General features: G+C 40.8%; 1 protein-coding gene across 1 annotated transcript in view; it reads right to left on the minus strand.

Annotated features, from left to right (window-relative positions):
* The window catches only part of CFAP299 (cilia and flagella associated protein 299), a 143035-nt gene extending 118305 nt beyond the window's left edge, over window positions 1-24730 (minus strand). Inside the window, exons 1-2 of the mRNA XM_082758562.1 lie at window positions 24635-24730; window positions 16406-16496 (exon numbers count right to left, since the gene is read on the minus strand). Coding sequence (XP_082614688.1) covers window positions 16406-16496; window positions 24635-24639 — 96 coding nt within the window. The 5' untranslated portion in view covers window positions 24640-24730. The remainder of the gene's footprint in view (window positions 1-16405; window positions 16497-24634) is intronic.
* Window positions 24731-26644: the final 1914 nt, after the last annotated feature.

The raw sequence follows: 26644 nt of genomic DNA on the forward strand, positions 1-26644 counted from the left end.
GATTTGTGGAGTATCTCCAGCTTTCCATGATAAACTTATCATTTTGTGTATGTGCGAGCCCAGCAAAACACACTCCACATCCCAAACAACTTTCACTCTGAGGAGGCAAATGAAAAGAGAGATGAGACATGTAGAAGAAAATGCCCCAAGGAGTATTCTGAGGACATGGCGGTCTCTTCACCAGCAATAATTTTTAACACATCTTGACATACTTTCATGAGGGGACTAAGACCTCAACCTTCTATAACTTGAAAAGACAAGTGGGAAAAAAATCAAGAAAAAATAAGAAAGATCATCTTTTGTCTTTCTACTAACAGCAACACTAAGAAAGCATCTTGGAGTTAAAACCAAGAAGAAGCAGTGACCTTCTGCTACTACATATCAGTATTGCACCTTCACAGGACCCTGACAGAAAGAGCGCCAAGACTCTAGCCTTGTTCAGGCACTAGGGGCTCCCCACAACAACTCAGTTTGGATGGTAGCACTGCCAGACTGCCACCTGCCAGACATGCACTGTGAGCCTGCCCATGCAAATTCTGCAACTAGCTCCTACGCATCTCCCAGCACCTCTGGCTTGGCCATTTTTGTTCTTTATTCACCACTTGTTTCCCAGTCTTTCGCCTTTTCCTCTTTCCATCCCTGCCTCCCTGAATACAGGAGTATGAATGAATCCTCAGGATCTGGGATATTAATGTTGCATCACAGACAAACATATTCACGTACTAACTCTAACTACTTTCTCCATTCTGTCACCCTCTTCCCTGTAAAAATCAGCGAGCAGTTAAGTCACACAGACTACGTATTCATAGGTGAACTCCCAACACACATTTCACATACAGCGAAGAGCAAAGCCCCTCTGTGGTCCTCGAAAGCCGGCTACTATAAGCGCTCAAACAGAAAAAAAAAGTAAAGTGAACCAACAAAATTATGACTAAACACACCAAAAATCCTGTTGGCCAGCCTGTCTGGTGCATGAGTGCAGACCTAACAGGCACCAGCACAGACCTTGGGTGAAAAGCTGCGCGCGTTGCTATGTCCTTTGTATGGCGTGCACCATAACATCTCTGTGGACTGCAGAGGGAATTGGTATTTTCTCCATGTAGCTTTTCATGTTTTTCTGCTTCACTTCGCCAGTACATTGAAGCAAGTATTCAAACTGCTCTATTAATGTTGCTCTCTCTTGGTCAACTACACACAGAAGTTCCTTGTATGTAAAAATCCCTTTGGTAAGACTACAGTTAATGGAGAGAACTGGTTTATGTAGAACAGAACAAATGCACTCCTATGTGATAACTGGAGCAGTGATTATGAACTCAGACTTTTGGTTTGCTTCAGAGCTGCAGGATATCTTTTTCCCTGTTAATGCTGGAATTCCAGGGCTCATTTCCCCAGCTGGTTTGCTTTCCCTGTGAAGCAGCCATGCTGCGGCTGACACTGACTTCCATCGTAGGGATAGATGACAGATACTTTTCAGAAAACCCCTTACAAACAAATGCTTTCAGGAACTTCCCAAAACACTGATTCATAAACCCAGGTCTGCAGATTTAGTTAAAGTCTCCTCATACCTGCCTGCTTTCTAAACCAACTTAAAAGCACTGTAATACAACACAGTTAGACACCGCAACACTTGACTATCTGATACCTAAGCCTACAGATATCTGTAAACTCATTATTTGTAGATCAGTTCTCCTGTGTTCCCCTCTCTACCTTGATGGCTCAGTTTGTGAAATCAATCATTTCAGAACAGGGCACGTACATCACTGCCAACCGGACATTTTACCTCTTCCCAACAACTATACCCTGACTCGATCAGCCCCTTTCAGTCCGAGCACTATCTTTCAAATCATCAGTGGGGCTAAACAAGACTCTTGCAAGGCCCCAGACCCGTGTGCTCCCACAGGCGGGCAGGTGATGGAGAGGGGAGTCAGGGAGCCAGCCCCAAAGCAGGCCCTGCAGGGCGCCTGGCCAGAGCCCAGCTCCCAGGCAGCCAGCCTCATGCAGCTCTGAACCTTGACCATCTTCCCAGCTCCCAGCACAGGTGTGAACTGCACCTGGTAAAGCATTAACTTTGTTCTCTCTCTGTGTTCACAAAATAGGAGCTGCTCGGGTGCACCTGCTCACACGAGGTTGCTGGCACCGCACAGCTATCAGCGTATACTTAAGACAGCCCAACTGTGCTAAGGGGCGAATTCTAGGCTGCTAATGCAGTTGAGTGCAGGGAGTCCAATTTTCTCATGTCAGCTAACCTTTGTTGTGGTGGATTTCTTCTTGCAACACCCGAGATCCCTTGCTTGGTTCAATTTGCAGTCCCTGGTGTTATGTGTTATCTCTTAGACTATTAAGTTTAACTTTTCAAATGCTTTTGAAGCTTCAATTTTTCTTTGTCTTGTATTTCTTGTACAAATCCTCAAGTCCCCAGAAACTGATCTCGATTTTACCTCACTATGTGAGAAGTCAGTGCAATACCTGCTGACTCCTTTTGGAAAGCTGTGATTTACTTCGTGGTTATCCACACATTCTTCTCAAAACAAAATTTGCATAAATTTCAGCTCAAGTTGAAGCAAATACGAACAAACAGTACTGCAGTTAAAAAAAGGTGACCAAATCTTAAACCAAATCTTAAGGGACTAGTACCAACTCCCATCTCAAACAGAAGAAGTAAATATCTGAAATTTATCTATCTTCTCATGCACAGGAAGAAAAAACAGCCCAAAAAGATTGTAAGAAATGCTATAGACTTAGCTACTTTTCCTTAATCAAAATTAAGTCAAAATATTTATTTTAAAGGTCAAAGTATGGATCTTCAACTGAAATGTTACTTACGCCTTAATACATAGGAAGGTAAAACATGGAAATCTGTCCGAGAAGCAAACGCACTGAAGATGTGCCTCTGAAAGGAGAGGCTTCAGAAGAAATCTAACCTTTTGTATTAAATAGATCCATGTTAAAAACCTGGAAAAAATCAACAACTACTATCTCATAAGTCACCCAGTAAATACATAAGTACTTCCAGCCTGCATTAAGAACAAAGACAGATCCTTGGCAGGAGGGCTCGCAGGCACTTGGTGCAGTACCTGAGGGAAGTACAAAACACCCACGTTCCTGTCTTCAGAAGCGGGATGCTTGGGAGTTTAATGGAAATACAGACAACACACAAGGAATGGTGCAGGACTGCCATGAATGGCAGAGCCTTGTTTGTACCTAAAATAACTTCTGATGGTACAGGATGGACTCTGATGGAAAACTTATTCTTTATGCTTAAGTGCTGGCAGAGGGATTAGATATTACCACGTGCCTAATTACACAGGCATGCGTGCACCACTCCTGCCTGCTCTTCTGGTATGGGTGACATCTCTCATTTTTACCCCTGGATAATGAAAAATAAGCTATTAAATGTAGCTCTAAAGAAAGTGAGAGCATTCAGTGGTTTCTATGGCAGGACATACCTCCGTGTAATTCCTTTGTACAATGACAGAATGATGGAGTAATAAGAACATGTATTACTGACAGGTGTAATTTCACCCCTGCTTGAAAGGCCATGACTTAAAAAGGAGATGAAAGTCTCAAACTGATGAATGGGGATGGAAAAAAACTGACAGGAATAACATTCACCATCTCAGGGGAGCTGAGTCACATGGGTCATGCGGTTTTCCGTTTGGCTAAGGAGCCGTCCTGATTTATAACATGCTCTGAAAGGACCTGCTGGACATTTGTTCTCATCTGCCAGTGGATGGCTGCTAGAATGCATCGGGACATGCACAAACACGAACAGGGGCACTTCAGGGGATTCCTCAGCAGGTGTGTGCCTCTCCGGCCATCAACAGCAGCTACTATTAAGAAATTCTTTTCAATTCATCTCATGCTAGCCACCATTAACCGGATCTCACTGCAGTCAATGACAGTTTCATAACCAACTTCTGCTGAACCACATTCAGCTGGAACTGACCATGAATGCTGACTTTTAGATGTTATTATCTCTTTTCATTTCCATGATGACAGTCAGCTCCTGCCAGGGCCCTGTCACACAAGACATTGCACAGTTACCTCAAAAAAAAGGTGCTGCCAAGGCAATGCACTGCAAAGGCAATCCCTTGCTTGAAGAAAAAGGCAGGAACCACATCTCAGCACATAGGTTTGCACTCTGGAACTGAAGGCAGCTGGTTCAGCGAAAGCAATGGAGAACAGGACAAAGGCAGGAACCAAGCCTGAGAAGAAGGAGCGTATTTGGTAAGAGTAATATGCAAGGGCAGGAGAGGGAAAGCAGAGAGGCTACCCAACAGAGACCACGCACCCATCTTTCCCTCTCAGACAATGCAGAAAAGGAGCTGAAGCATCTCATGGCAGTTACTCATGGCACCAGGGGGCTGAAAAAAAGACAGCTTTCTGGAAGGGAAACAAAACGCTCACAGTATCAGCCTCGAGCTGTCTGAACACAGGCTCTAAGCAAGAAGTACTCCATACTTAACTGTTAGACAACAAAAAACACTAATCTACAGAGCGTATACTATTTTTGTATTATTCCTGAATAACAGAGAATAATCATCTCCAGTAGTTCAGATTATGCTCTTTGACTGGAGTTGTTTATTTGATCATCTGGTGGCAGCCACTGAGCCATTCCTCAAGCACAGCAGGCACCCAGTGATCCCACGATCAACATGTTGAAAAGAAGTTCGTTCCCAGCACTACTGCAGAGTGCTTATGGCATGTCGAGAGAATTTTCTTCTCAAGGGAAAATGCATCACTTCTCCTTATTTACAGGATGCTGGTCAAAATCTAAGATCTCTTCTAACTGTGCAAGGCCTAGTACAAGGGGCTTCTGGTTAGGTCCGGCAATGCTGTTTTACGTACAGATATTTACAAGCATTGTCATAACTTAGATTCATTTCCTTTTAAAGTTGATCATGAGACTGAATGTTGTCATATTTCTCAGGGTTTTCTTGCAGATAGCTCATTGCACTATGTATTTATGTGACTTTGCTCTTCACAGAGAAAATCATTTCCTAGATAAAGACGACAGATTGGAGATTTGCAAAGTATGTTTTCTTTTCTTCCTTTTTTTTTTTTTTCTTTCCCCCCCGGCGAGCTGTTCAAAACTTATGAAGTGGTGGAACAAACAGTCTTGGCTGTCTAGTGAGGTACACTTTAAGTTTCAAACAGTTGAAGTGGTGTTTTGTAACTTTACCACTTTGAGATGCTTACATCTAACAAGCCTATATAGCATTATTTATCTACAAGCAACACAAATTTTAGTTCAAAACAAACACAGATCAAAATAAATTTCTAAAATACTCACAAATGCTAATCTCTCTCACTTGCTTTTTCACTTGCTTTGAGATAAATACTTGGTACTCTCCCAGATTATTGAAGGGAAAGCATTTAATTTTCACACAAAAGCAGCCTGCCTGCCAGAGAGAAGAGCTGTTTTCAGGACTGCCAGCCTTGCTGTGAGTTTTCAGTTTCAGGAAACACACCCAGAACCTAGATCTCATGAAACAGCTATGTTCCCATCCTCCTCAAAGACTTTGCGTGCCCCGGCACCACTGTGTCTGGCTTTTTTTCCTAAGACATGTTCCCTGATCTTGTGGGTCAACCCTCAGCACAGCCCCAAGGGCAGGTGTCTCCTTCCGACAAGCAGCAGTGGCACCAAACGGGCACGATGGCAGTCCTAAGCTCTTCAAGGACAGCCAGCTGGCTATGAATGCTCTCTGAAGATCATTCGGGCATCACAAAGCCTGAAAGAGTTCATGCTACAACATGGTCATAGCAATGAGTGCTGTGCACATCTTCCAAGCGTACAACCTCAACAGCCACAGAACAGTAAAGAAAAAAGGAATCAAAGGAGGGTGCTTTGTGAGCAGGGACTCAACACATTTCCTGGTACCATCTCTGAGTTCATCTGCAGGATCCATGCTGAAAACCTGCTTCTGGAATACCTGAGAGTTGACACATGCATCATGTTGGCTAGGAAAAAAAAAAAGGCAACAAAAAAACGTCCCATTGCTTTCCATACCCCTTGGATACATAGCAGGCACAGTAACAGATCCCATTAAACTTCATCCCTTTGAAAGGGCACAATGATTAATCCTTATGAACATTACACAGCACAGCAGCAGTAGCCTATTTCTGCTCTCAGTGAATTGCCCAAAATACTCATCAGATTTCCTACAAATTTGCCCAGGAACAGGACAGATTTCCAACTTTGGTCTTTAAAAGAAAGAAATCTCATTATATAAAATGCCTCACTGGCTCTTCAGTAGTGCTCCATTACCATACATAGCTGTGAAAAAAAAAAATCTTACAAATTTTAAGTAAAACTGTGTAACTCTTAGAATGAAAATGAGACTGTAAGAGGTCTGAAATTAAAAATCATTCTTACGCTCCTGTTTTGCAAACAAATAAAGAAATTGTGTCTGAATGCAACACTGAGACCTTTGGTCAAATACCAGGTGTGAAATGCCCATATTATAAACTGAGCTTTTAAAAAACGTTTTTCTCTCAAAAATAAAACCACTCTTCCTGAAAACACAAATTCACTAATATATTACGCATTGGTTTTCCATATTGTTTTGTTTCAGTAAAAATCAATGACATGTCAAGCTGATTTTATATCATGTTGCAAGCAGACCAGCTATTAGCTGATATGAAATTATACAAGATAAAAAAAATCTAATCTGATTGTATGTCTACCTTCCTCTTCAACACGCTGAATAGCTCCAGTCCTGCTAGCACTGATAGACATCACCCATACTGCCATGAATAGCACCACTGAAATGTGCAGCTTTTTTCATTAAAGCTTTCACTACAGTCAGTGGGACTGCTCTAGGTAGTACATTTAAGCAGTATGCATAAATATTTGCAAGATTAGGGACAAAGTCCTATATTTAAGATTTCTGTGTTAGGCAAGAAATAGCAATTTTGTTCCTATACCAGAAAAAAAAATGTTGAAACTACAGAGGAAATAAGCTTAGAGGTGAATTTTGGCCTACAGTGAGAATGGGAGCATGCCTTGCATGTCATTGTTCCTTTTGGTGAGAGCAGAGCACTCCCTTAACCCTTCTGGAAATCTGGAATAGAAAACACATTCCACTGCTTGACAAGTATTAATCTGTGAGTTCATATCCCAGTTCCGATGAAACTTCCTACAACCTCTTAAAAATGGCAAACAATAGTTCCCAAAGTGATCATATAAGCTATTAATTCTGAATTATTTAGAACATATTCTATTGCAACTGTATCAGTATAATTGCCACGCAAAATGGAACATTTCCCACATACTGCAATGCCCCCACATTTCAAGTTCCTGTGAGATAAAACCCATCTATGTTGTCTTTTCATTCATGAGGGTTTCAGTTGATGCATGTGGTTGACCTTAATTGTTTTCTAGGTTTGAAAGGAATGACTTGTAGGCGTACATTACACATGTGCTGGGGTCATTTATTACTCTGAAATTCAAAGAACATATACCATAATGAAAGCATATGCTGTTATTGACTAGTTCTGGGATGGTTTGAATTAGGAGGGCACTGGGCACTTTTTATAATCTGAAGATTCTTAAAATCAATTCTTGTAGATTCAAAATCATATCAGATGGCTCTGGCAGTAAACATTCATTCTCAGCAATCAGTTTGTCAATGAGCAACAATTTCCCCTTCAGTAATTTATCTCCAACGAGGTCCAACAGTCCACAAGTGTGTACAAAGTACAGCTATCATGATGCTAAGGTTAACAGGCAAGGTGGCCAAGAACATCACTCAAATGCTAAGAAGGAAAGTATTTAGGAATATTGCGTACAATGCAGAGAAAGCCCTTAAAACATATTATCTCTCCTTCCTGCTGTCTTGTTATGCTTCTGTCAGTAATGCTTTGAATGTCCTTTCTTACAGCTGGGTTTCACTGAGTCTCACTTATCAGATCATTAGTTAATTTGAGCAAATGAAAAGATCTGTTGACAGAATAGCTGTTTATTTCATTCATTTCCACTAAAAGCTTTCATGCATCACCTCTTTCCACCTTTCTCTATTGCTGCTTTTAGAGGTAATCATTTATAATGTGAAAATCATTGTTTGGTAACATTAGGCAGCCAGATGGTTGGGTTTTGTTCTCTCTAGCTAGGAAAAGATAAATACTCCTACTGTAAAGGTTCAAGAGCTGAAAATACTAATAAATAAATGTGGGCACTAATGGTTTTTAAATGTCAGTGATTGAAACAGACAAAAATAAACTGTTTTTTGGAAATACCACATTTTTTCTATCAGTACCATCATATTTCATTAAGCTTGCCCAGATACCTTTTTATCACCCTGCTTATTTGTTTTACACTACCAGGTAAAACAAACACAACCTGAAATATGATGACTAAGTGCAAACACTAAAAGGTTCTTAAAACATGTGCACGCTATTTAAGAGAATAGCTTTTCCAATTAAATCATGTGTTATTACTTATTTCCTGAGAACTGACAACTTGTTCAACAGAAGCATTCACAAAGGTTCGTGGGTATGCAGGAATGATCAAGAACTTTCTCTTGAGTCAAACAGACCAATTGTGATTTCGTGTGTAATCAGTTTTAATTTCTGTAATATCGACCAGGCTTGCATTTACACCTATGGAAAATTACTGCTGAGAGTGTGAAGTAGATTAAAGATCAAATTCCTTGCACATGATGATTTCAAATCATTTTCCTGCTTTTTTTTTTTTTCTTGCGGTAGCCATACCATCATTGCAGGAATGGGTTAGAGTTGTCCTTCTGTCAAATCAGCACTTTCACCCCCATCAGTCATTCTCACCAAAATCCCTCCAGCCCCCAGGTACAGGGAAATCCAAGGGCCACCATGGAAGGTCAATCACACATTTGAATCACTAAGAGCCACTAAAACTTTCAGAAGACAAAATAAACTGGAAAGGCACCACATCTGAACTCTGCTGCTGTTCCTAGAAAGGGTAAGACAATGACTCCCATGCCCTTCCCACAGAAGAAGGCCACTGCAGACATCCCCATCCCAAAACAGCCAACACAATGCAATACCTGCTTGGACTCACTTTTCATGTGCCTAGATAATGTCTGACAACAAACTCGTGTAACACTACCTGAACCCTCCAATTCATCATTTACTTTCCCTCGAGGAAAACCCATCCCAATAATTTTCAATGGCCCTTTTCAATCTCTTGGAGAAGTAGGAGCACTGCAACACGCTGATTCAAGACTAGGAAACAAACCAAGTTCTTCTGTGAGGTAGGAAGACATTTAGCACATCTTTTCCCCATTTTAGTCAATGATTTAACCAAAATACATCGAGTCTAAAAACATATTTTCTAATTAATGCATTTCTGTAGACACTTACATTTCCTTTCTTATCCTTTGTTTAATACACAATTTGAGAAGAAAGTAAATAAATCCATCAACAACATATGCGAGCAGCTCATTGTTTCAAAATGAAAGAAAATCTTTAGAAATGTTTCTTATGTGGTTGTTAAATTGTATTCATACAACTTTCCTGATGTTGAGAATCAGTCTTCTCAGTCAGCAAACTACAGCTACTGTAGGAAAACAAAATGGCAGGTTTTGTTTAATTTACTTATAGTCCATGATGGCCTGCTTGACTGTGTTTGAGGAATACCCTTTGATGATCCAGAAACGCATTACCCACTTCAAGGAACCCTCTGACTTGGACATTTTATTTCTTCAATCTGATAGGCCACAATGGAAGTTTTCCATTGCATGTGCTAGCGTTTAGCACATTCTACCACCACAAATGCAGGAGGCTCAACTGCAACATACACTTGCTCTATTTATAGCTATGTTTGTAACACTACCTATTTCCATACTATGATTACTATTCTTTACTGGTTTTCATGTATTTCAGAGAAAGCAAGTACCTTACACTAATCTAGGTCCTATGCAGCAGAGACCTCAGGCCATGGACAGTCACACAACAGCAGGTCTTTAGGAGTGAAAAACTTCCAGCCAAAGACCCGGCATTGTATGTGTTTTGAGGGAGTTGCTTCACTGTAACTCTAATCTGATCCCAAGAACTGGCTATCTGCAAGAGACTAAGTGCCCCTAGAGCCTAACTTCCTGTTTCTCCTTCTCTCCCAATTAAAGCCATTAGTGCATTCCAAGATTGTTCTGCAATGCAAAATCAACGCATGTTAAGTGTGGCCTCCTGAGAGACTTATTTCAAAATTTCTCTCCTGACCCAAACTCAAAAGCCAATGTAGACACACCCTCATGGATATGTAAGCCATCTTTCACCAGGCCCTTCCGAGCTGTCTTCATACAGAATCAAAAACTCCTGCTGAGACAAACAAAACCAATTATAAGGTCTTTAAAGGAACTTAATTGGTCTTAAATTAATAGCCATTAAAAAAAAATTATGCATGTTGATCGAAATTGTACATGAGCCTCGAGGTCTTCTGATGACAGTTCGAAACCTTCAAATAATATGCCTGATGCCTTGCTGTCAGCTGGTCTGAAACTTGACCACTTGACACAGCATGAGTAACTTGCAGTCATTCACTGCTGCTGTGACAGTAAAATGACACAACTGATGCATTATAGAACATGTATTTTGCTTACCTGACTTGTGTTTCGCTATTGATACATTACAGCAAACAATGAAGAAATAAAAGATGCTCTATATTGCTCTTCTTTTGCCATGTTCTTTTCTACATGGTGTCTTAGCTTTGCAGACTTCCCATGGAAAACATATTATACCTAATCACGCATTTTTAAGCATTTAAAACAACCCATAATCCATGTATTTCAGTTAGTCTAGAACAGTTTTTCCATTATACTGTACCTACAACTTACAGAGAAGGAATCTTGCCAAAAACAAAATATCATTTTATTAAGTGGTCATTATCAGATATATTTCTCTAGAATAGTTTAGACAAAAATAAGGAAAAAACACCGTGAATTTAAGAGCTGCCTCAGTGTGCTGTATACATTTTCAAATAACACTTGCCATTTTCTGTTACCAGAATTTGATCATCCTAAGAGTGAAATAATATAAGTAAAATTACACCCTAAGTGTACTGCCAGCACCCCAACAATTGCTTTTGGGGTTCAGAGGACACCGTATCCCATTGGCACAGTTCCAGGTGCTTTTATGCTCCTTTACACCTGTTGCCACCACGCCTCAGCACTATATACTATGCAAACAATGGCAGAAAATGATGTCTATGATTTCTGGAGCTAAGGAAAAAAGGCTTCTGCTTGTCATCTGCACAATAAATCTGAACAAGGAGCATGACTTCCACTCATCCCTACCCCTTTTAAATGGGGAGAAGACATACTAAGCCTCAGACAGCTGCTGGACAAAGAATACATCTGCATCCAGGAAACAGAGTTACATTTCCTTCATACTATTCTCTTTCCAATGGAATGGAATTTGACATGTATTTTTATATTTCAAGGGCATAAGTGACTGATTGAAATTAAGTTATGATTACCTGCACGACTCATGCAATTTCCATGGGGACTTATTAAACAGACAAACTGGTTCAATTAAAAGGGAAATAAACATTTATAAAACACCATCTTTTTCTTGACAGGGAACCCTTCGTAGATCTTAGGAAACAGTAAAGGGAAACAAGATCATGTCAGCGCAATATTGTTGGTCATATATAACGCAATCTTATGTTTCATCCAGTTTTCAACACAGGAAACGTGCATTAGAAACTGCTGAATTCACAGGTTTCTCTGAGTCAGAGTTTCTTCGAATTGCTGCAAGGAACAAAATGTAACCAGTGCTTTTATACAGCTTCAATAATACACATTGCAAAGACAAAAAGGCCCAGCCACCAAACTGTTTACACAGCCAACACTCAGTGGGGAGAAAAATCAACAAGTTCCATTCTACTAGGCATGAATGTCATCTGATCTCCTGGTTGTAGCTCTCACAATACTAAGACAAGAACTTCATTTATTTATTTTCCTATTAGTAGAACTGGGAGGAAGGGATGAATTCTCAGATTTCTAATGTCCCTATTTTCCATGAACACATTCTATCTAATTATTTGAATCAGCTAAACATTCCTGATGTGGACACCAATGAAAACTTTAGAAGAAAAACAATGAGAACTTTAACTGCAACTTGTTCAGATCTCCGTAGAATCCAAATCCATGCTTACAGGGTCCATCTCTCTACAGATACATCAGGTTAGCTGTAGTCTCTCTCTACCCCTTTACTCTAAGCCTCTTCCAAAAGATCAGCCTCAAGATAATCAAACACTAACTGTGAGACTTGCTGCTCTAGGACACAAAAAAGGTGTTCTTGGGCATGGTATAATATCCTACAGCTTTTGTAAAAACAAACTAGAACATCCACAGAGCCCTTTATCACCTTGAATAAACAAGCAATATTTAATGCATACCAGAGTACAGGTGAAGGTTAGACAGGGTAAACATACACCTGTGTAAAGAAGTTGAGATCTGTCTGCCTGCTGAGTAAGTCTGATCATAAGACTTGCATTGGATTTCAGGTGAACTCATACCTAAGAATGTGGAGAATTCACCAGTAAGTTAAAAAATCTGTGAGTAGTTAGTTCTTACCTCACCCTGCACACCTCACTTGTTTTTTAAAACCATTTTGTGGTTTTTAGTTCTTATTTTCTCTTACCAACTATTCTGCATCAGACTTTTCAATGGAATTGGTTAAAAGCAAGTACATGCAGTGCATATTTCGAGACAGGCTCATTTCAGAAAATTATCTTCCCATATGAACTTGACACATGCATAACCTGGAAAAGCTGATAAAACAGAGAGGAAATAGGGAACTCAGCTGAGGAAGCCCCTCAGGATGACTGAGCAGAGCTGAGAGAGACTTCTTCCAGGTAGAGGCCTTCGCAGTTTTCACAACTGGATGTTTTTCATCCTCCTCTCAGAGGAAAGGAGAAGAGGAATAGGATGGGCTGGCTACATATCTAGAAAAGGCATGTAGGAAATCATCTTCAGGCAGAGGCTGATTTCTAAGGGTCTGGAAACACCCTCAGAGCTCCTGCCAGCAAATGCAAGCAAGATCACTGACAATGCTTGCTGTATCAGGAACTTGTCTCCCAGATGTAATATCCCTGTCACCGTGATGTGCAGGACAAGCGCTGCTGACCCTTAAATAAAGGGCTAAGCCTTGTTGCGGAGAGCGCTAAAGCCAACTAACCATTACAAAAATTTTTGTGAGGTTCACATTTATGCAGCTTTGGAACAAGAACTTTCCTTTTCTTTTTCAGCTCCCATTCCTTCAGCAGCCCTGAAATCTAGCTCTAAAGCAGGCAGCCCCGCCAAGCAGCATTAAATCCTGCCTTTGCTGAAGACCACCAGCAATCACAGCAGGTAACCTCCTTATGGCAATGTCATCACACGTGTGGTGACTTTTTGAGGTAGTCCACAAAGCCTTGTTTAGCCTTATCCAGATGGACTAAGAAAAGTTAGTTTTATGTTGAATAGTCTTTAGGAAGGAAACCCAAGGATTTTATGAAATTGTTCATTAGCTCAGAGAGACCTTCAATGCTATTGTCACACAGTCGCATTCAAAGGAGGATGGAAAGCCATTTGATAACTCCCTGCCATGTCTCTCATTTTTATTAGACCTACTTGGATGAGTGGGAATTAAGTCCCACAACTTGCAGAGCTTTCATCTCAAAAGGAGCAGGTGCAGGATATCACTTTCTGAACAGAGAAGCACACAAACAATATAATTCCTGCAATTTCAATGCTGTCTCAATGCTGTTTCAATGGCAGGCAGTGGCTTCAGCTTTCCCAATAGGCAGTGTTTTCTTTGGGTAGGCTGGTCTGCTCAGCAGCCAGCGTACATAGTCTTAGAGACCAAGCATAACCCCCAAAACCATACAAAATGGTGTAACACTGCAGCAGGAATGCAGGTGGCACTGTGAAGATGAAGAGAAATAGTTTCATAAGGGAATATCTTTTCTCTGTTGGATGATTGAATACATAATAGTAAAAACCATAAATATATTTTGTGCTTCTATAAGGCCACCAACAGATTTATGTTCTAAATCACTTGGAAATGCATTTGCACATTGAAGTTTATTAGGAAAACATTACAGGGTTATCTGTAAAGCAACAAACTGCAGTAGAGTCAGAGTTGAAATTTCAGATGTGATATATTTCATTATATCTAGGTACGTACTGAATAGCCTGCAATAATACTCACTGTTCCAAAAACTTTTGATATATATCACCAGAGGCTGGTTTGAGGGCCTAGAATTCATACCACTGCAGGCTTGGAAACTTGGAAAATGAGATCAGCTGTCAGCATTTTCATGGGATACTTACCCGCTTACTGTTTCCCTGTTACTTTTTTTTTTTTTTTTTTTTTAACTTTTAAAGGCTAGCCTTTAAAATATCATAATATAAGGTTCATCTACCTTGTATTCTAGAGCCCTTTATTTGGGTGTATAATTGGGGTTTAGTAAACCCAATGAGTCCCCAAACTACACTGGATGCAATTTCAGGTCCTTAATGAATGCTACCGCACTGTATCCCCAAGACTGAGAAGCCTATTGCTGATCTCAACTTTTCCAGTGCCCTCCTTAGGAGCCCTGTTGTCACAGAAGAAAACATTTCATCTCACATTGCTAAATGTATTCGGCACCCCATGAGCAGAGAGACAGAGCTGAGGTTTTCCTCCTTTTTGTCTATGTTCTGGGCATCCTGGAATTGATTCGTAGGGAGGTCTTGGCCAGTCCAAAGGGCTGGGCTCAACCCTGCTGCCTTTACGTAAGGCCAGAAGAATCTGTTAATATAAACTGTTAGCCCTCTTCTGCTCTGAGAAGGGCTCTGTGCAACTCAGTAGTGTCCCCATCTGTAAAATGAAGAAATTACAGTTCTGATATAGCATGCTCTGAAAACGAGAGCCAGAAAGTGAAATACAAGAGGAAAGTGCTACAACTAATTGAATCTTTCTTTTTTTCTTTGCTTTTTTTTTTTTTTTTTTTCCCCTAACATGATGGTAAACATGTGAAGTAAGTCACAGAGTGCTTCTAAACCCTCACAGCTTTGTTCCATCCTATCTCATTTCTGTCACACATTTAACCTTTTGTGTCATATTTCTCCTAGAGAAATCCTTAACTATGCCAAGAAGCACAATTCCCAGGAGATTTGTCAGCCAGCTGAAACCACAAGGTGTTTGAAGCTTCACAAGAAAGCTTGCTCACATATGTTGTAGAACCACACATCAGGCAGCATTTCCTCTGCAAATTCTCGAGGTTAATTAACTAGCCATAAAAGAATAAATATCATCCCTAGAATTATAGGGGGGAGGGAAGGAGTGGTGCTATTCTTTTTCTTCATTAGTAGAAGGAAAACAAAAATATCATTAGTTTATACCTGATCAACTTTCTAAGCAAGAAGAACCAGGAAATAAGATCACAATCACTTTCAACTTCCAAAACGCCCAGTGCTGCCTTTGCAGTCTCTTTTATCACTGTTCTTTAATACGAGAGGCAATCTAACAGACAGAAATCCAGACTTCTGTATATGGACTAAAGAAGGCAAGAAACAGCAGCACTGTATCTAAACAGAACAGCTGGACCAGGATGGCCACTTCTGACTCTTTTTCAGTTGTGTTACAAAGTTTAAATGAAAGCAGATTGACTTCAACTCACAGAATATCCTGAGTTGGAAGGATTTCATTTATGAAGACACTGAAGAGAGCTGGCCCTACAATGGAGCCCTGGGGAATCCCACTAGTGACTGGCCACCGGCCTGATGTAACCCCACTTACTGTAAGCCTTCGAGGCCAACCAACCAGCCAGTTGTTCACCCATCACATTATGGGTTTGTCTAGCTGTACAGTGGACATTTTGTCCAGAAGGATACTGTGATAAACAGTATTGAAAAGATTCCCATGTGGCCTCCCAGCCAGCATCATTCCAAGTGAGGAAAACACCAGCAAGCACAGCAACCGGACAAGTTACCACACACGAGCCAACTGAGTTGGGAGGCACATTGCAGTGTTCATAAAACTTTCCTGTGTCAGGTTCAACATCGCAAGCATCACCCACAGAAACTGCTACAATTCTGATGTTCATGAGCTGCAAACACATTCTCTTAAGTCGCATCTTCCTCTATGTAAAACAAAACTGGGAATCAATTTTCTGTGATAGGAATCTAGAAGTTTTTATGAAACCAAAATATACCCCTCTAGACATTTTTCCTCTTGCATCTTTCAGCTTGTCACTTACCTGCTTGTAGATTTCTGGGCAGCTTCTTCACATATTTTGCTTTTTAAAAAAAGTTAACATCAACAAAATACTAGGTTTCAGTGAATCTTTCCTAAATCAAATAATCTATTGTAAACTTTCTGCAGTAATTTTTCATGTAAAAAGCGTCATTTTTCCAAATCATTTTTAAGCTATTAAAAAGACTGTGATCTCACAGGTACTCACAGAAAGCTTTCCATCACGGTTTGCTTCTTCTCTTTCCGCCAGGGCCTGCAAAAAGTTATCTTTGAGTTCTTTTCCCGTGCTTGCTAGCAACCTAGAAAACAATGGTACAATTATTACTATTAATTATTGCCATTGGCATGGGGTTCACTGTTGGGTTAAACGTTCTGTAAATACAAAGAGACAGTCCTCACCCTATCATAGCTGATTTGTCTGTTGCTTGTTCTGATTTTACATACCATAAAAACATTCATCAAAATTAATCACTATTGCAGATGTACAGTATAATAGTAGTTTATCACAAGTTGACTTCTACTTTCATGCATTTTCAATTATAAAAAATAGGCATTTAAATTATTTCTGCTGTATCTACAGAATTATGGCCAAGGTCATGTTTACATAAGAATACCAAATTTACAGTGTGTACAAATATAAACTTCAACAGATTCCATACTTTACTCTTCCACCAGCAACTAATCAAATTAACTACTACATACTTAGGTTGCTGGTGCAGTAGGATCTTTATACTTTCTCTATCCTTAAGTACAAAACATATAAAAGAAAACTTATTTTGCTCCACAAAAACTAGCAAAACAAAAATCACAAAAAAGGATGGCGTACTCTAAAAAAAATTGCTCCTTAACTTTGGAACATACCACGCTACAACTAAAACAGTACTTAAAAACAGAAAACATGTACCACTTCTGTCTGTTGACAAAACACCATGATTATTGTTGTCTGTAAGGTTCTTAGCCTAATCCCAAGCCCTTCTGCACCTACAGCAGTCATTGCACTCACTCCAGCATGCTTTGCACAGATGAGGAGAAAATGGACACTGAGATTTTGCACTCTAGCAGCTTCAGCAGGAACTTTTTTCCCTCTAATGCTTAAGTCAGTGAATGATCATCAGAGTTTTTCTTTTTAAGCAACCAAAGGCACACCAGTGCCTCCGAGTTCAGCACATGTCTACCTGAAAGGGGAAGGATTGTGAACATCCCCCACTCTCTTGACAGGAATATTTCAATAAAAAGCAGCAGCAAACATCAATCTAAGTAGGTGGAATACAGCATCAGGAAAGATCTTTGTTTCAAGTGTGTACTTTATCAGGTTTCAAATGAAAGTGCCATAAAAAAAAAAAAAAAAAAAGAAAAACTCCCTTTGGTATTTTTTTTTTTTTTTTTAATATAGTCATGCATAGTAATGTCCTTTAATGGAGTGAAAAGCCTGTATCTAAGATCCGAAACTCTGATGTAGAGCTATTAGGTCAATCTCTGGCCACCTCACCAGCTGTTATCCAGAAATACATTAGTTTGAAACTGTTACGGAAGTGCATCTGCTGCACTGTAAAGATAAAACAAATCAAAGGCTAACATATGGATTAAAACACCTCAATTAATTAGATATAAAAGAAGAATAAGAAATGGAGTATCAAATTTTCCTTTTCCTGCCCAGTTAAGAATTCCAGATTTCCAGACTTCATTTGTCTGGCAGATTTTAATACTAAATGGATAGTAAATCCATGTTTAACAACTGTTACAGCCTCAAGTTTGTTACTCATATTTCAAGCCAGAAGTATTTGAGTGCCTGAAAGATTGTGTTTTCACATACTTAAATCTACCTGTCCAATTAGAGACTTCAGTTTTCCTTAAAAAATAAATAAAAATATTCCTCTAATCCTTCAACTGCCAGCAAAATACTACCTTTAAGTTACGTTAGAAAGCACTGATCCACCTTCAGAGCATTACAATGTATATTTATTATTTTTTTTTTGTTTTAGACATAGTTACTAAGTGCATCGTTACTTCTGCATTAGAACAAATGGATACCTCCATCTTTTTCACAAATAGTGCGGCTTAATTTCAAACGTGGATCACTGGGTGGCCTCACCTATGTCAAAAATCACAGAGTGTTAAAACACAGAGCTACAATTTCACAGGTGCATCACAGGTGTAAGGTGGGAGCTTTTCACAATCCTTGAACTAATTCCAAGGGGCATTATTGTGCCTTACTTGCTGTGTTGACTACTCAGGTTCTATATCTGAAAGTCTAACCTCCAAAGGACATAAGATGAGAAAAAGCAATCATCTGAAAAATATATTTTCTCTACGCTATTCTCAGTGACATTCCCGACTTCCTCTGTGGAAGATGCTTCTACTTCAGTTAAAGAATAATAATAAAAAAAAGTTTTCTTAGGTTTACTAAAATAACTTTGTTCTACTATGGTCCAAAAGGAAAATAATTGACATTACAGGTGAACAAAACATTAGGAATGCAACAGATTGTGGTTTAAGTGGCACAGAACCAAGATCACATAGAGCAGTGCTTATATTTTAATAAAAAGAGGTGAGAAAGAAGGACCAAAAAAAAAAAAAAAGCAAAATTTTTGAGTTATATCTGAGAAATGCATAAAAAACATGTATCTAGTAAAATATTTCTAGAAAAAAAAATAAATAATCATTTTACCCTCACAACAAGGTCCTAATGGATGAAAAGTAAAAACAAACAAACAAACATGTTTGTGGGACCAGCGAGTGCAGAAACCAAACATGAGGTGTGTTCTCTACATTGGACTGAGACTCTCTGAAATCCCCTGCCTTTAAACACATTTTACTGGATAAATAACAGAGGTATCACTGTTAAATCTGAATCACAAGAAAGCAGAAATAATCTGGGGTACACCTTTATAATTTAGAAAACAGAAGAGCGTCAAAGAAAAAGAGGAGCTTAACACTTAAAAAGCCTGAATTCTAAAACTCCAGGACCTTGAAGGATCCCACAACATCTAAACAAGCATTCATCTTTTCTGAGGTAGAAACAAACAACTAGTTGGTAAACTTTCCACTTTATTTCCTGCTTGTATGTGTATGTTGTTTCTGTGAGTCTTGTTCATTTTCACTTCTTTAACCCTTACGATGTGTATCCTCTGCCTCTCTGTGCCAGCTGGGAGTTCCTTCTCTCTTCTTGGGGCCTGCCCACACAGGAGAAGCGCACTCATTTTCCTTACAGGAGACTTTAAGCTGGCATAGTTCAAACAGTACAAAAGGTCACACGAATATTTTTAAGACTCACTTAAGTCAGGCTCATTTCAATACCAAACAAATCAGTCAGGAACTGACCTGAGATGCCCACAATGAATTGCAAGCTTCTACAGACAGTGAGGTGTTTCAAAATAAACAAGCAAAAACCTTCTGGTTTGACTTCAATAATCTATACATAAAGGACTGCAAGCCTCCAAGGACTTTCGTTTGAAATGAACTGGTTTAAAAACAGTTTAAGTTGCCATCATACATGGATCTTGTGTGAGTAAAGAGTAGGACGATGCAGCTTTTACAGGAACATTTTATGAGCACTTGTTACTTGCCAGTCTTCAAGAAAAAAAAAAATTAACTTTTGTCCCCTTGCCACAGATGCATGCACTTTTTAGCACCCTAGTACAAGAGAAAAGAAAAGATCAAGGCATTCCACTCCACAGAAGTTCCCCCACACATAAACAGGCCGAAATGCCGGGGTGTGACTGGTTAGGAATTCAGAGGCAACGTGAACGCTTGTTCCATCTTCCTGCCAGACTGGATGAGGGAGTTCTCTGGGCAGGGAGGAGCGGCAAGGAATTCTCTAGCACCCCCTTAACACCGCTGCTGTCTAATGAGGTTATCTAACTTGCAGTGACCCCAAAATTGTTGTTTAAATGTATCAAAATAAAATAATAAATTAAAAAGCTATTCCCTCAAAACTCTGGATTAGGTCCTCCACAAATCTAGAGGACTACAAATCGTATAGCAGTAAAGAAGAGATGCCAAAGATACCTTTGCTTTCTCATAGAAACTTGCAGGCTGCTGCAGCTCTTGCAAAGGAGACCAGAGAATGTTTCATTATCAGCATGAAACTGCATCTCTGCAGCATCACACATGTAATTGTAACAGGTAATGAGCTTAGCATGCACTGCCTAATTACTGCCACCACTCAATTCCTGCCTCAGCATACTTGCAGAGGATGACTTGGAGGGAACACCCTATTTACAAGGCAGCGTTATCTCTTGATGAGGTATCCTGATGGTAGCTGCAGCCCCCTGAACACGACTCTGCTGGAACTCCCAGTGTACCTGACAGATGTCTGAAATTATTACCTGACTTCAGGGGTAGCAGCACACATGAAGAGCAGGATGTTGGTGTGCTGGTCGCTGCACAGCCCTCCTGTCCTGCTGGGCCAGGAGCCAGCCAGAAACAGCAGGCTGGTGGAAAAATTAATGCACAGGAGAAAGTTACTATTCACTTATTTCGAAGGGTCATCTGAGAGGCACAAAGATTAAGCATCATATCCAGGTACAACACAATGTCTCTCCAGATGTGTTGTTACTGTTACCAACCTGCAAATGTTCCATAATTAGTTCTTGTATTAAATACTAATTTCTATATTTTTTCTATATTCTAATGGTTTCTATATTCTAACTTCTCCCCTTCTAAAGATCTGCTTTACCTGCAGGTAAATAAGAGTAAATGTTAACCATGACTAATACTCCTGATCATACTGTCTGTCAATGAAAGCAATAGTGAAATTAAGTATTACAGCTTTGCAGACATTAAAAAGGACACTTTTCTCAAGGAACTGGTTTGGATACAGGAAGTCCTAGTGATGTTAACCCTATTAACTGTTGGTTGTTGGTTTTCATTCCATAAATCAAACTCTTTTATATGATGCTCTAACTTTCCCCTTGCATTGTCACACCACCTTGCTCCTCTCTTCCAAGGGCTCCTAGGACCTCCCACCAGCCCACAGGCCCCTCTCAGGTTCCCAGTTCAGATGCATTTTGCTTGCAGCGCGCTTCTCAGGTCCTCACTGATACACATTAGTGCAGCAGAAAGAAGGAAATCTCCTTCCTAACCTGAGTTCGGGGTCCTCAATTCTTATTTTGACAGGCTACAATGTCCCCCTGCCTGTTCTGCCCCCCCCCCCCCCCCCCTTTTTTTTTTTTTAATGGTTCCCTAGGGTTTTGTTTACTTGATTTTATTCCATCTTTTACCATTTGGGCTTTTACCAAGAGTGCTGTGGAGTCACAGTTGGAAACAGAACAATGCAGTTTAACTTTTAGAGAGCCCTGTTGACCTGGAGAATGCTTTTTATCAAACTGAGATAATGGGAAGAACATCTAACAGTCACACTGTTATTCTTTTAACAGTACGCTGCATGTTCCAGTTTAGCAGAAAGCTGGACAGGAATGCACATTCTCACCTAACTTCTGCAAAGCAGCTGTGTTTTGCAAACACCTGCCCCAGGATTAGTGTGGAGATAGGCGTAAGAACTCAGTCCCAAAGTTACTCCCTCATCTCAAGACACGTAATTTGTATTTTGAAACTTCTGAAGTTTCAACCTCTCTGTGCCATGCACTTACAGCATTGTGTTCTGAGGCAGGACTATTACTTGAGTGCTGTTCCAAGACATCAGATGCCTATTTGTTTTCTTTACACCAAGTATGCATGCTTGAAAGAGGAGAGAGAGACTGCAGTACAAGATTATGCCTTAAAGACCAAGGTGTAAGGCTGGGACTGGAAAGACTGAAGTTCATTATCTTGCTCTGTCAAATACGTGACACAAGCGTGGCCATTGGATCAGTTTTCTTGTCCCAACTTTTTACACTGGAAAGCAGGCACAACTACTTCTCCAGGTTAAAGTGGCCCAACACAGCAAGGCTATCTGACCCTGCATGAGGAATAGGGCTCGACAAATAAACAGGGAAGCATTAAGACACTGTGGTAACGCAGAATGGAGATTCATTCATGTCTGTTCAGTCATAAGGACCGGAAACTTCATCAAATAGCTTGATCCACTTCTCATCTGCAGGTCTCCCCTGCAAGGATATGATCAAGCACACTTCCTCCACAGCAACACTTGGTGTTCATCAGATTTGAGTGTGGCTGTGGCACAGTAAGGCAGGATGTTAATGCCGACCTCACGGGAAGGCAGCATATAGAGGGGCAGAACCGGCTCTGGTTCCAAGAGTTCCTTCAGCACTTCTGGAGATCTCTGCAGCCCAAACCCACTCCTGTCTAAGCCCTCTGCAAAGCTCCCACCGGGCCTCCCAAACACTACATCTTGATCTAATAGTTTCAGGGCATGCCGGCATTGACATTCATATGTACAACTTCATTAATTGTGAAACTTCAATTTCGAAATGTGTCTGTGCTAAAAAAGAACCATTCCTGACAACAAGGAGTTGGATTAAGAAGTTATGTAGGAAGAGAATATTAAATTTGCAACTGATCTGACATTTTTTGGCATATAATCATTTGTAAAATCTGCTGTAAAAGTTGTGATTGATGGTTACAGAATTTGACATAGAGGAAATACTTTTCTAAGGACCTTAATACCACACATTTCATTGTTTAATAAAATGAACAACAAACTATAACAAGTACACTTACTACATATTTATAACTTCATGAAATAAGCAAATTTTTAAAAACCATTTGAGTTGCTTACACACTTCTCTGGAACAATCTGCACAGCTATCACGGGCTTGGCTTGAGCCAAGGAGCCCACACCTGGCAAAACACTGGCACCAATGTTTCAAACGGTCTGAGCTACCAGCAACGTGACCCTGTCACCTATCCAAGTCACAAGCTTGGAAGAAAAAAAAAAGTTCCTTTATCAGCTCTGGTTAAGGTCCAGGAATGCACTGCTGCCGATGACAAACAAGGAAGGAGGGAACTTGAGAGATTTTTCCCTATGCAGCTATCACAGCTCACCCTCTATTAAAAGAAAAATCCTTGTCCTATATGTTAAACCTTACATATGGATGTTTGTAATAAGAAAAAGGTGAGGGAACTTGTCCACATATACCATTATGTCATGCACACAGGCTACCAGAAGGGTTTTGATAGCCTTCTATTTACTGAAGTATTTATTTATTAAGAGTCAAGATACTGACTCCAAGAACTCTGCAACATATAGTGCAATCCCCAGGCCAAGTCAAGTCCTTCATGGGATATCAATTTATAATTTATAGTCTAACAACAAAGTTGCTGATGACTGTCCAGCAAGATTCCCGCACCTAAGCTTTCAGCCTGATGTGTAGCTAAGTACTGGCCAAATCCATAAAACGTTCACCACCTCTTCCATTTCAAAGAGGAGACAGCCTGGAGAGCACACAGAGGAGCCGAGTGGCTACAGGCATTCAGGAAAGTGCCCAGGGACTTGTCAGGAGCTGGGGAACCCTTGGGCACAGTGATGTGTCATTGGCACACCACCCTACTGATATCCCTTTAACGCTCCCAGCGCTTGTGTGTGTGAACCTTCCCACCCTACAGACAAGGCTGGGAATGAAGCAGTAGAGCAGCCAGCTGGGAGATGCCCAGCACTCAACGATTCCCCCTAAGACAGAAAAATTTTCCAGAAGACGGACAGCCCATCCTCCAGGCTAATGTCACATTGCCAAAGTGGCAGTGAAAACCTGTCCAACCCACCAGTGACTACTGAGAGGGTCACTAATGACACGGGGCTGAGGGAATCACCTGCACCCGCCATGCTTGTGCTGTGGCTTTCGGGTCATTTGTGGAAAGACAGACATTCTGTTTAACAAAATATGTCTAGAGGTGGTTCTGGGACATCTCATCTCAAAAAAATTACTGTTTCACAAGTGACTAGGAAAAGAGAGCTAGGACAGAACTAGGCAATTCAGGCATCAAACAAACAAAAAAAAAATCTGACCAGGCTATGTCAAGCATTCACTGAAATATTTACCTCTTTTGGTCACAAAAGGACTTCAATCTGTTAAAAAGAAAATAAAGCACCTCTAATTGTTAAGCATTTTTACTGTATCTGCCTACATTTTTGGCAACACAAAAGATCTTGGCATTGGGATGTAATTAGTAATGGAGAAACTTATTTATGATGATAAATACACTTATCAAAATCTGGAGATCGTTCACTGAAGAGGCCAACAATGTAGATTCACAAGAAACCCCGACACGCTTGCAACCTTTCTCCTACAAAGATGGATTATTTGATTGCCTTCAACTGTGAAAACTGAGCCTCAAAGTTGCAGTTCTTAGACAAGACTCTTACTTCCAGCTCTCAAAAACATCCACTTCTTATATCACCTTTTTTCCTTCTGTATCACTGTCGGTCAAAGCTTTGGTTTCCAGCTGAGGAAAGTGGAGCAGAACAAGCTACTGCCACGCAGCAGGAGCCACATGGTGCCCAGTGACAGCCACCCAGCTCCCTCAGGCTCCCACTCACCTCATTGATGGCAGAGCCTCCACGGAGGAGGGGAGCTCCTGGGACACGTGTGGGCGTAGGATAAATAGTTTGCCTAAGCACACAGATGGATCAGGGTCAAAGCAGTCAAGATTTGCTAGCCATTTGCCAAGAAAGGGTTGGCTTTTATAATTGATTTCATGAGAACATATTGACCTTTTACTAACAGGTGCAACAGTGTGGGTGCAAGTCAGATAATCCGTGTTTCCAGTACAACACAGCATTTGCTATAACAACAGAATGAAAACTCTGTTTTCTGGGTAAGAAAAATCTTTAAAAGAAACTGCTTCCACTCAGCACCTGGCCCCGCACTCTCTCCAGCTTGTGCCATGTCAGAAGTGCCCAGACATGAGGCGTGACTCTCCTCTGATGTATGCTGGTTCGCCCAACCTATTCTCCGTGCCTGCTGTAGTGACTGAGAGCACCTCCGCCAATGCCTCCTTTAAATGAGAATTTCCCTGTTAAAAGCCTTGCAAGCTGAAGCCATTCGGCCCCAGAACAAGTCACTGCTTTAACACAGCACAGGCCAAGCTCTCCTCCTTGCTTCCATTCTTCCTTCCCTGTCTCCCCCTGAACTACAGCAACTAAAACCAGCTGCTTTGAGGCAGGAGGTGTCACTGAGGAGAAGAATGGGGGAGCAAGGAGAAAGGGGTCAGGAGACATGAACACGGACCAGAAGCTGCTCCATTTTCCCCAGAGTAACTGGCACAAACAGAGGCTACTGCTGGACGAACAGCCTGGAGCTGACGGACACAAACACTTAGCAAAAGCAGATTCAGGTGGAACAGAGAGAGCCAGCACACACCTGTTTGCTCCACCTCATGAATGCTCCATTCTCCATGTCCAACTTTGCTGAGGGGAAAAAAAATATGTATACTTCTAAAGCAGAAAGATTTAAGGCAGCACACTTCAATGAGGTGCTCTTATCTTTTTTGTGCTTGGCTGGCTGACCACTCTCCACTTCAATGACTTGGCTGCTATTATGCAAATGAGAAGGAAGCCAGAAGTCATGCACCTGTGTTTGCCCCTGCATTTGGGACGGCTGTGAGGTCTGTGAGCCCTGTTATGTGGTCAGCAGGCAGGTGGGATTGCTCCGCTCAGGTTACAGCCGGGCAAGTGAAGGGCTTTTGGGGCTCAAACAACTGTTACCAAGAATTCAAGACAACACAGTGGTTAGACTGGGTTTTACAGCCAAGGAGAACAAAAACTTTGGATATTTCTGAAAGCACAGCATTTAATACAGCTGCAGATCTGCACCCAGATGCTTTCTACGTGAGAAAAGAATAAGGCTCCGACCCAGCAGGGCATCCCTCCAACACAACGCACGAGTCAGTCCCACTAGCTCAGATGCTGAACAAAGCTTATGTGCGGCACCGCTGGCAGCACTGGGGCTTTACACATTTTCTAGTACAGGTCGTAATGACAAGAGAAACTTTCTTCTTGCTTTTGGGGAGATCTGCTTCACTGCCAACGTCGTCTCAAGTCCAGACCCTAGCTGTTTTGGTTTACTGACCGTTAACAGTAGCTTCCATCTCAACAGAACCTGTCTTTTCAGCAGGTTCCCCAACGCACACTGCTTTTGCCCGGTGCATGCAAGCTGTTCTGTATAGACCTGAAAGTCTCCAGTAATAACATCACGAACTGGTGGCAACAGTGAGCAGCATATAAACACCAGTACATGTATTTGAATGTTTAGCTTCTGAAACAGTGATTAGCAGACTAGCAGATCTACAGACTAACCTTACAAGTTACCGCTTTCAATGGGGAGGGAAAAAAAAAAAAAAAAAAAAAGCCTACCTGGAGTTCCAAAGGATTATCAACCCGACTCTCCAATTTGGTGAAAACAAAAACTGTTGAAGACTCACTACTACTCTGAATTGAACAGGCAGGTCTAAACAAAACATCTGGTGCACCAGTGCTCTGTCATATAGTATACTGAAGAGAAAATGAGAATAAAAGAACATCTTTTAAAGAATGGCTGTGCTGTGCTTC

This window comes from Aythya marila (assembly GCF_965140915.1).
Source record: "Aythya marila genome assembly, chromosome: 4".
NCBI classification, from domain to species: domain Eukaryota; kingdom Metazoa; phylum Chordata; class Aves; order Anseriformes; family Anatidae; genus Aythya; species Aythya marila.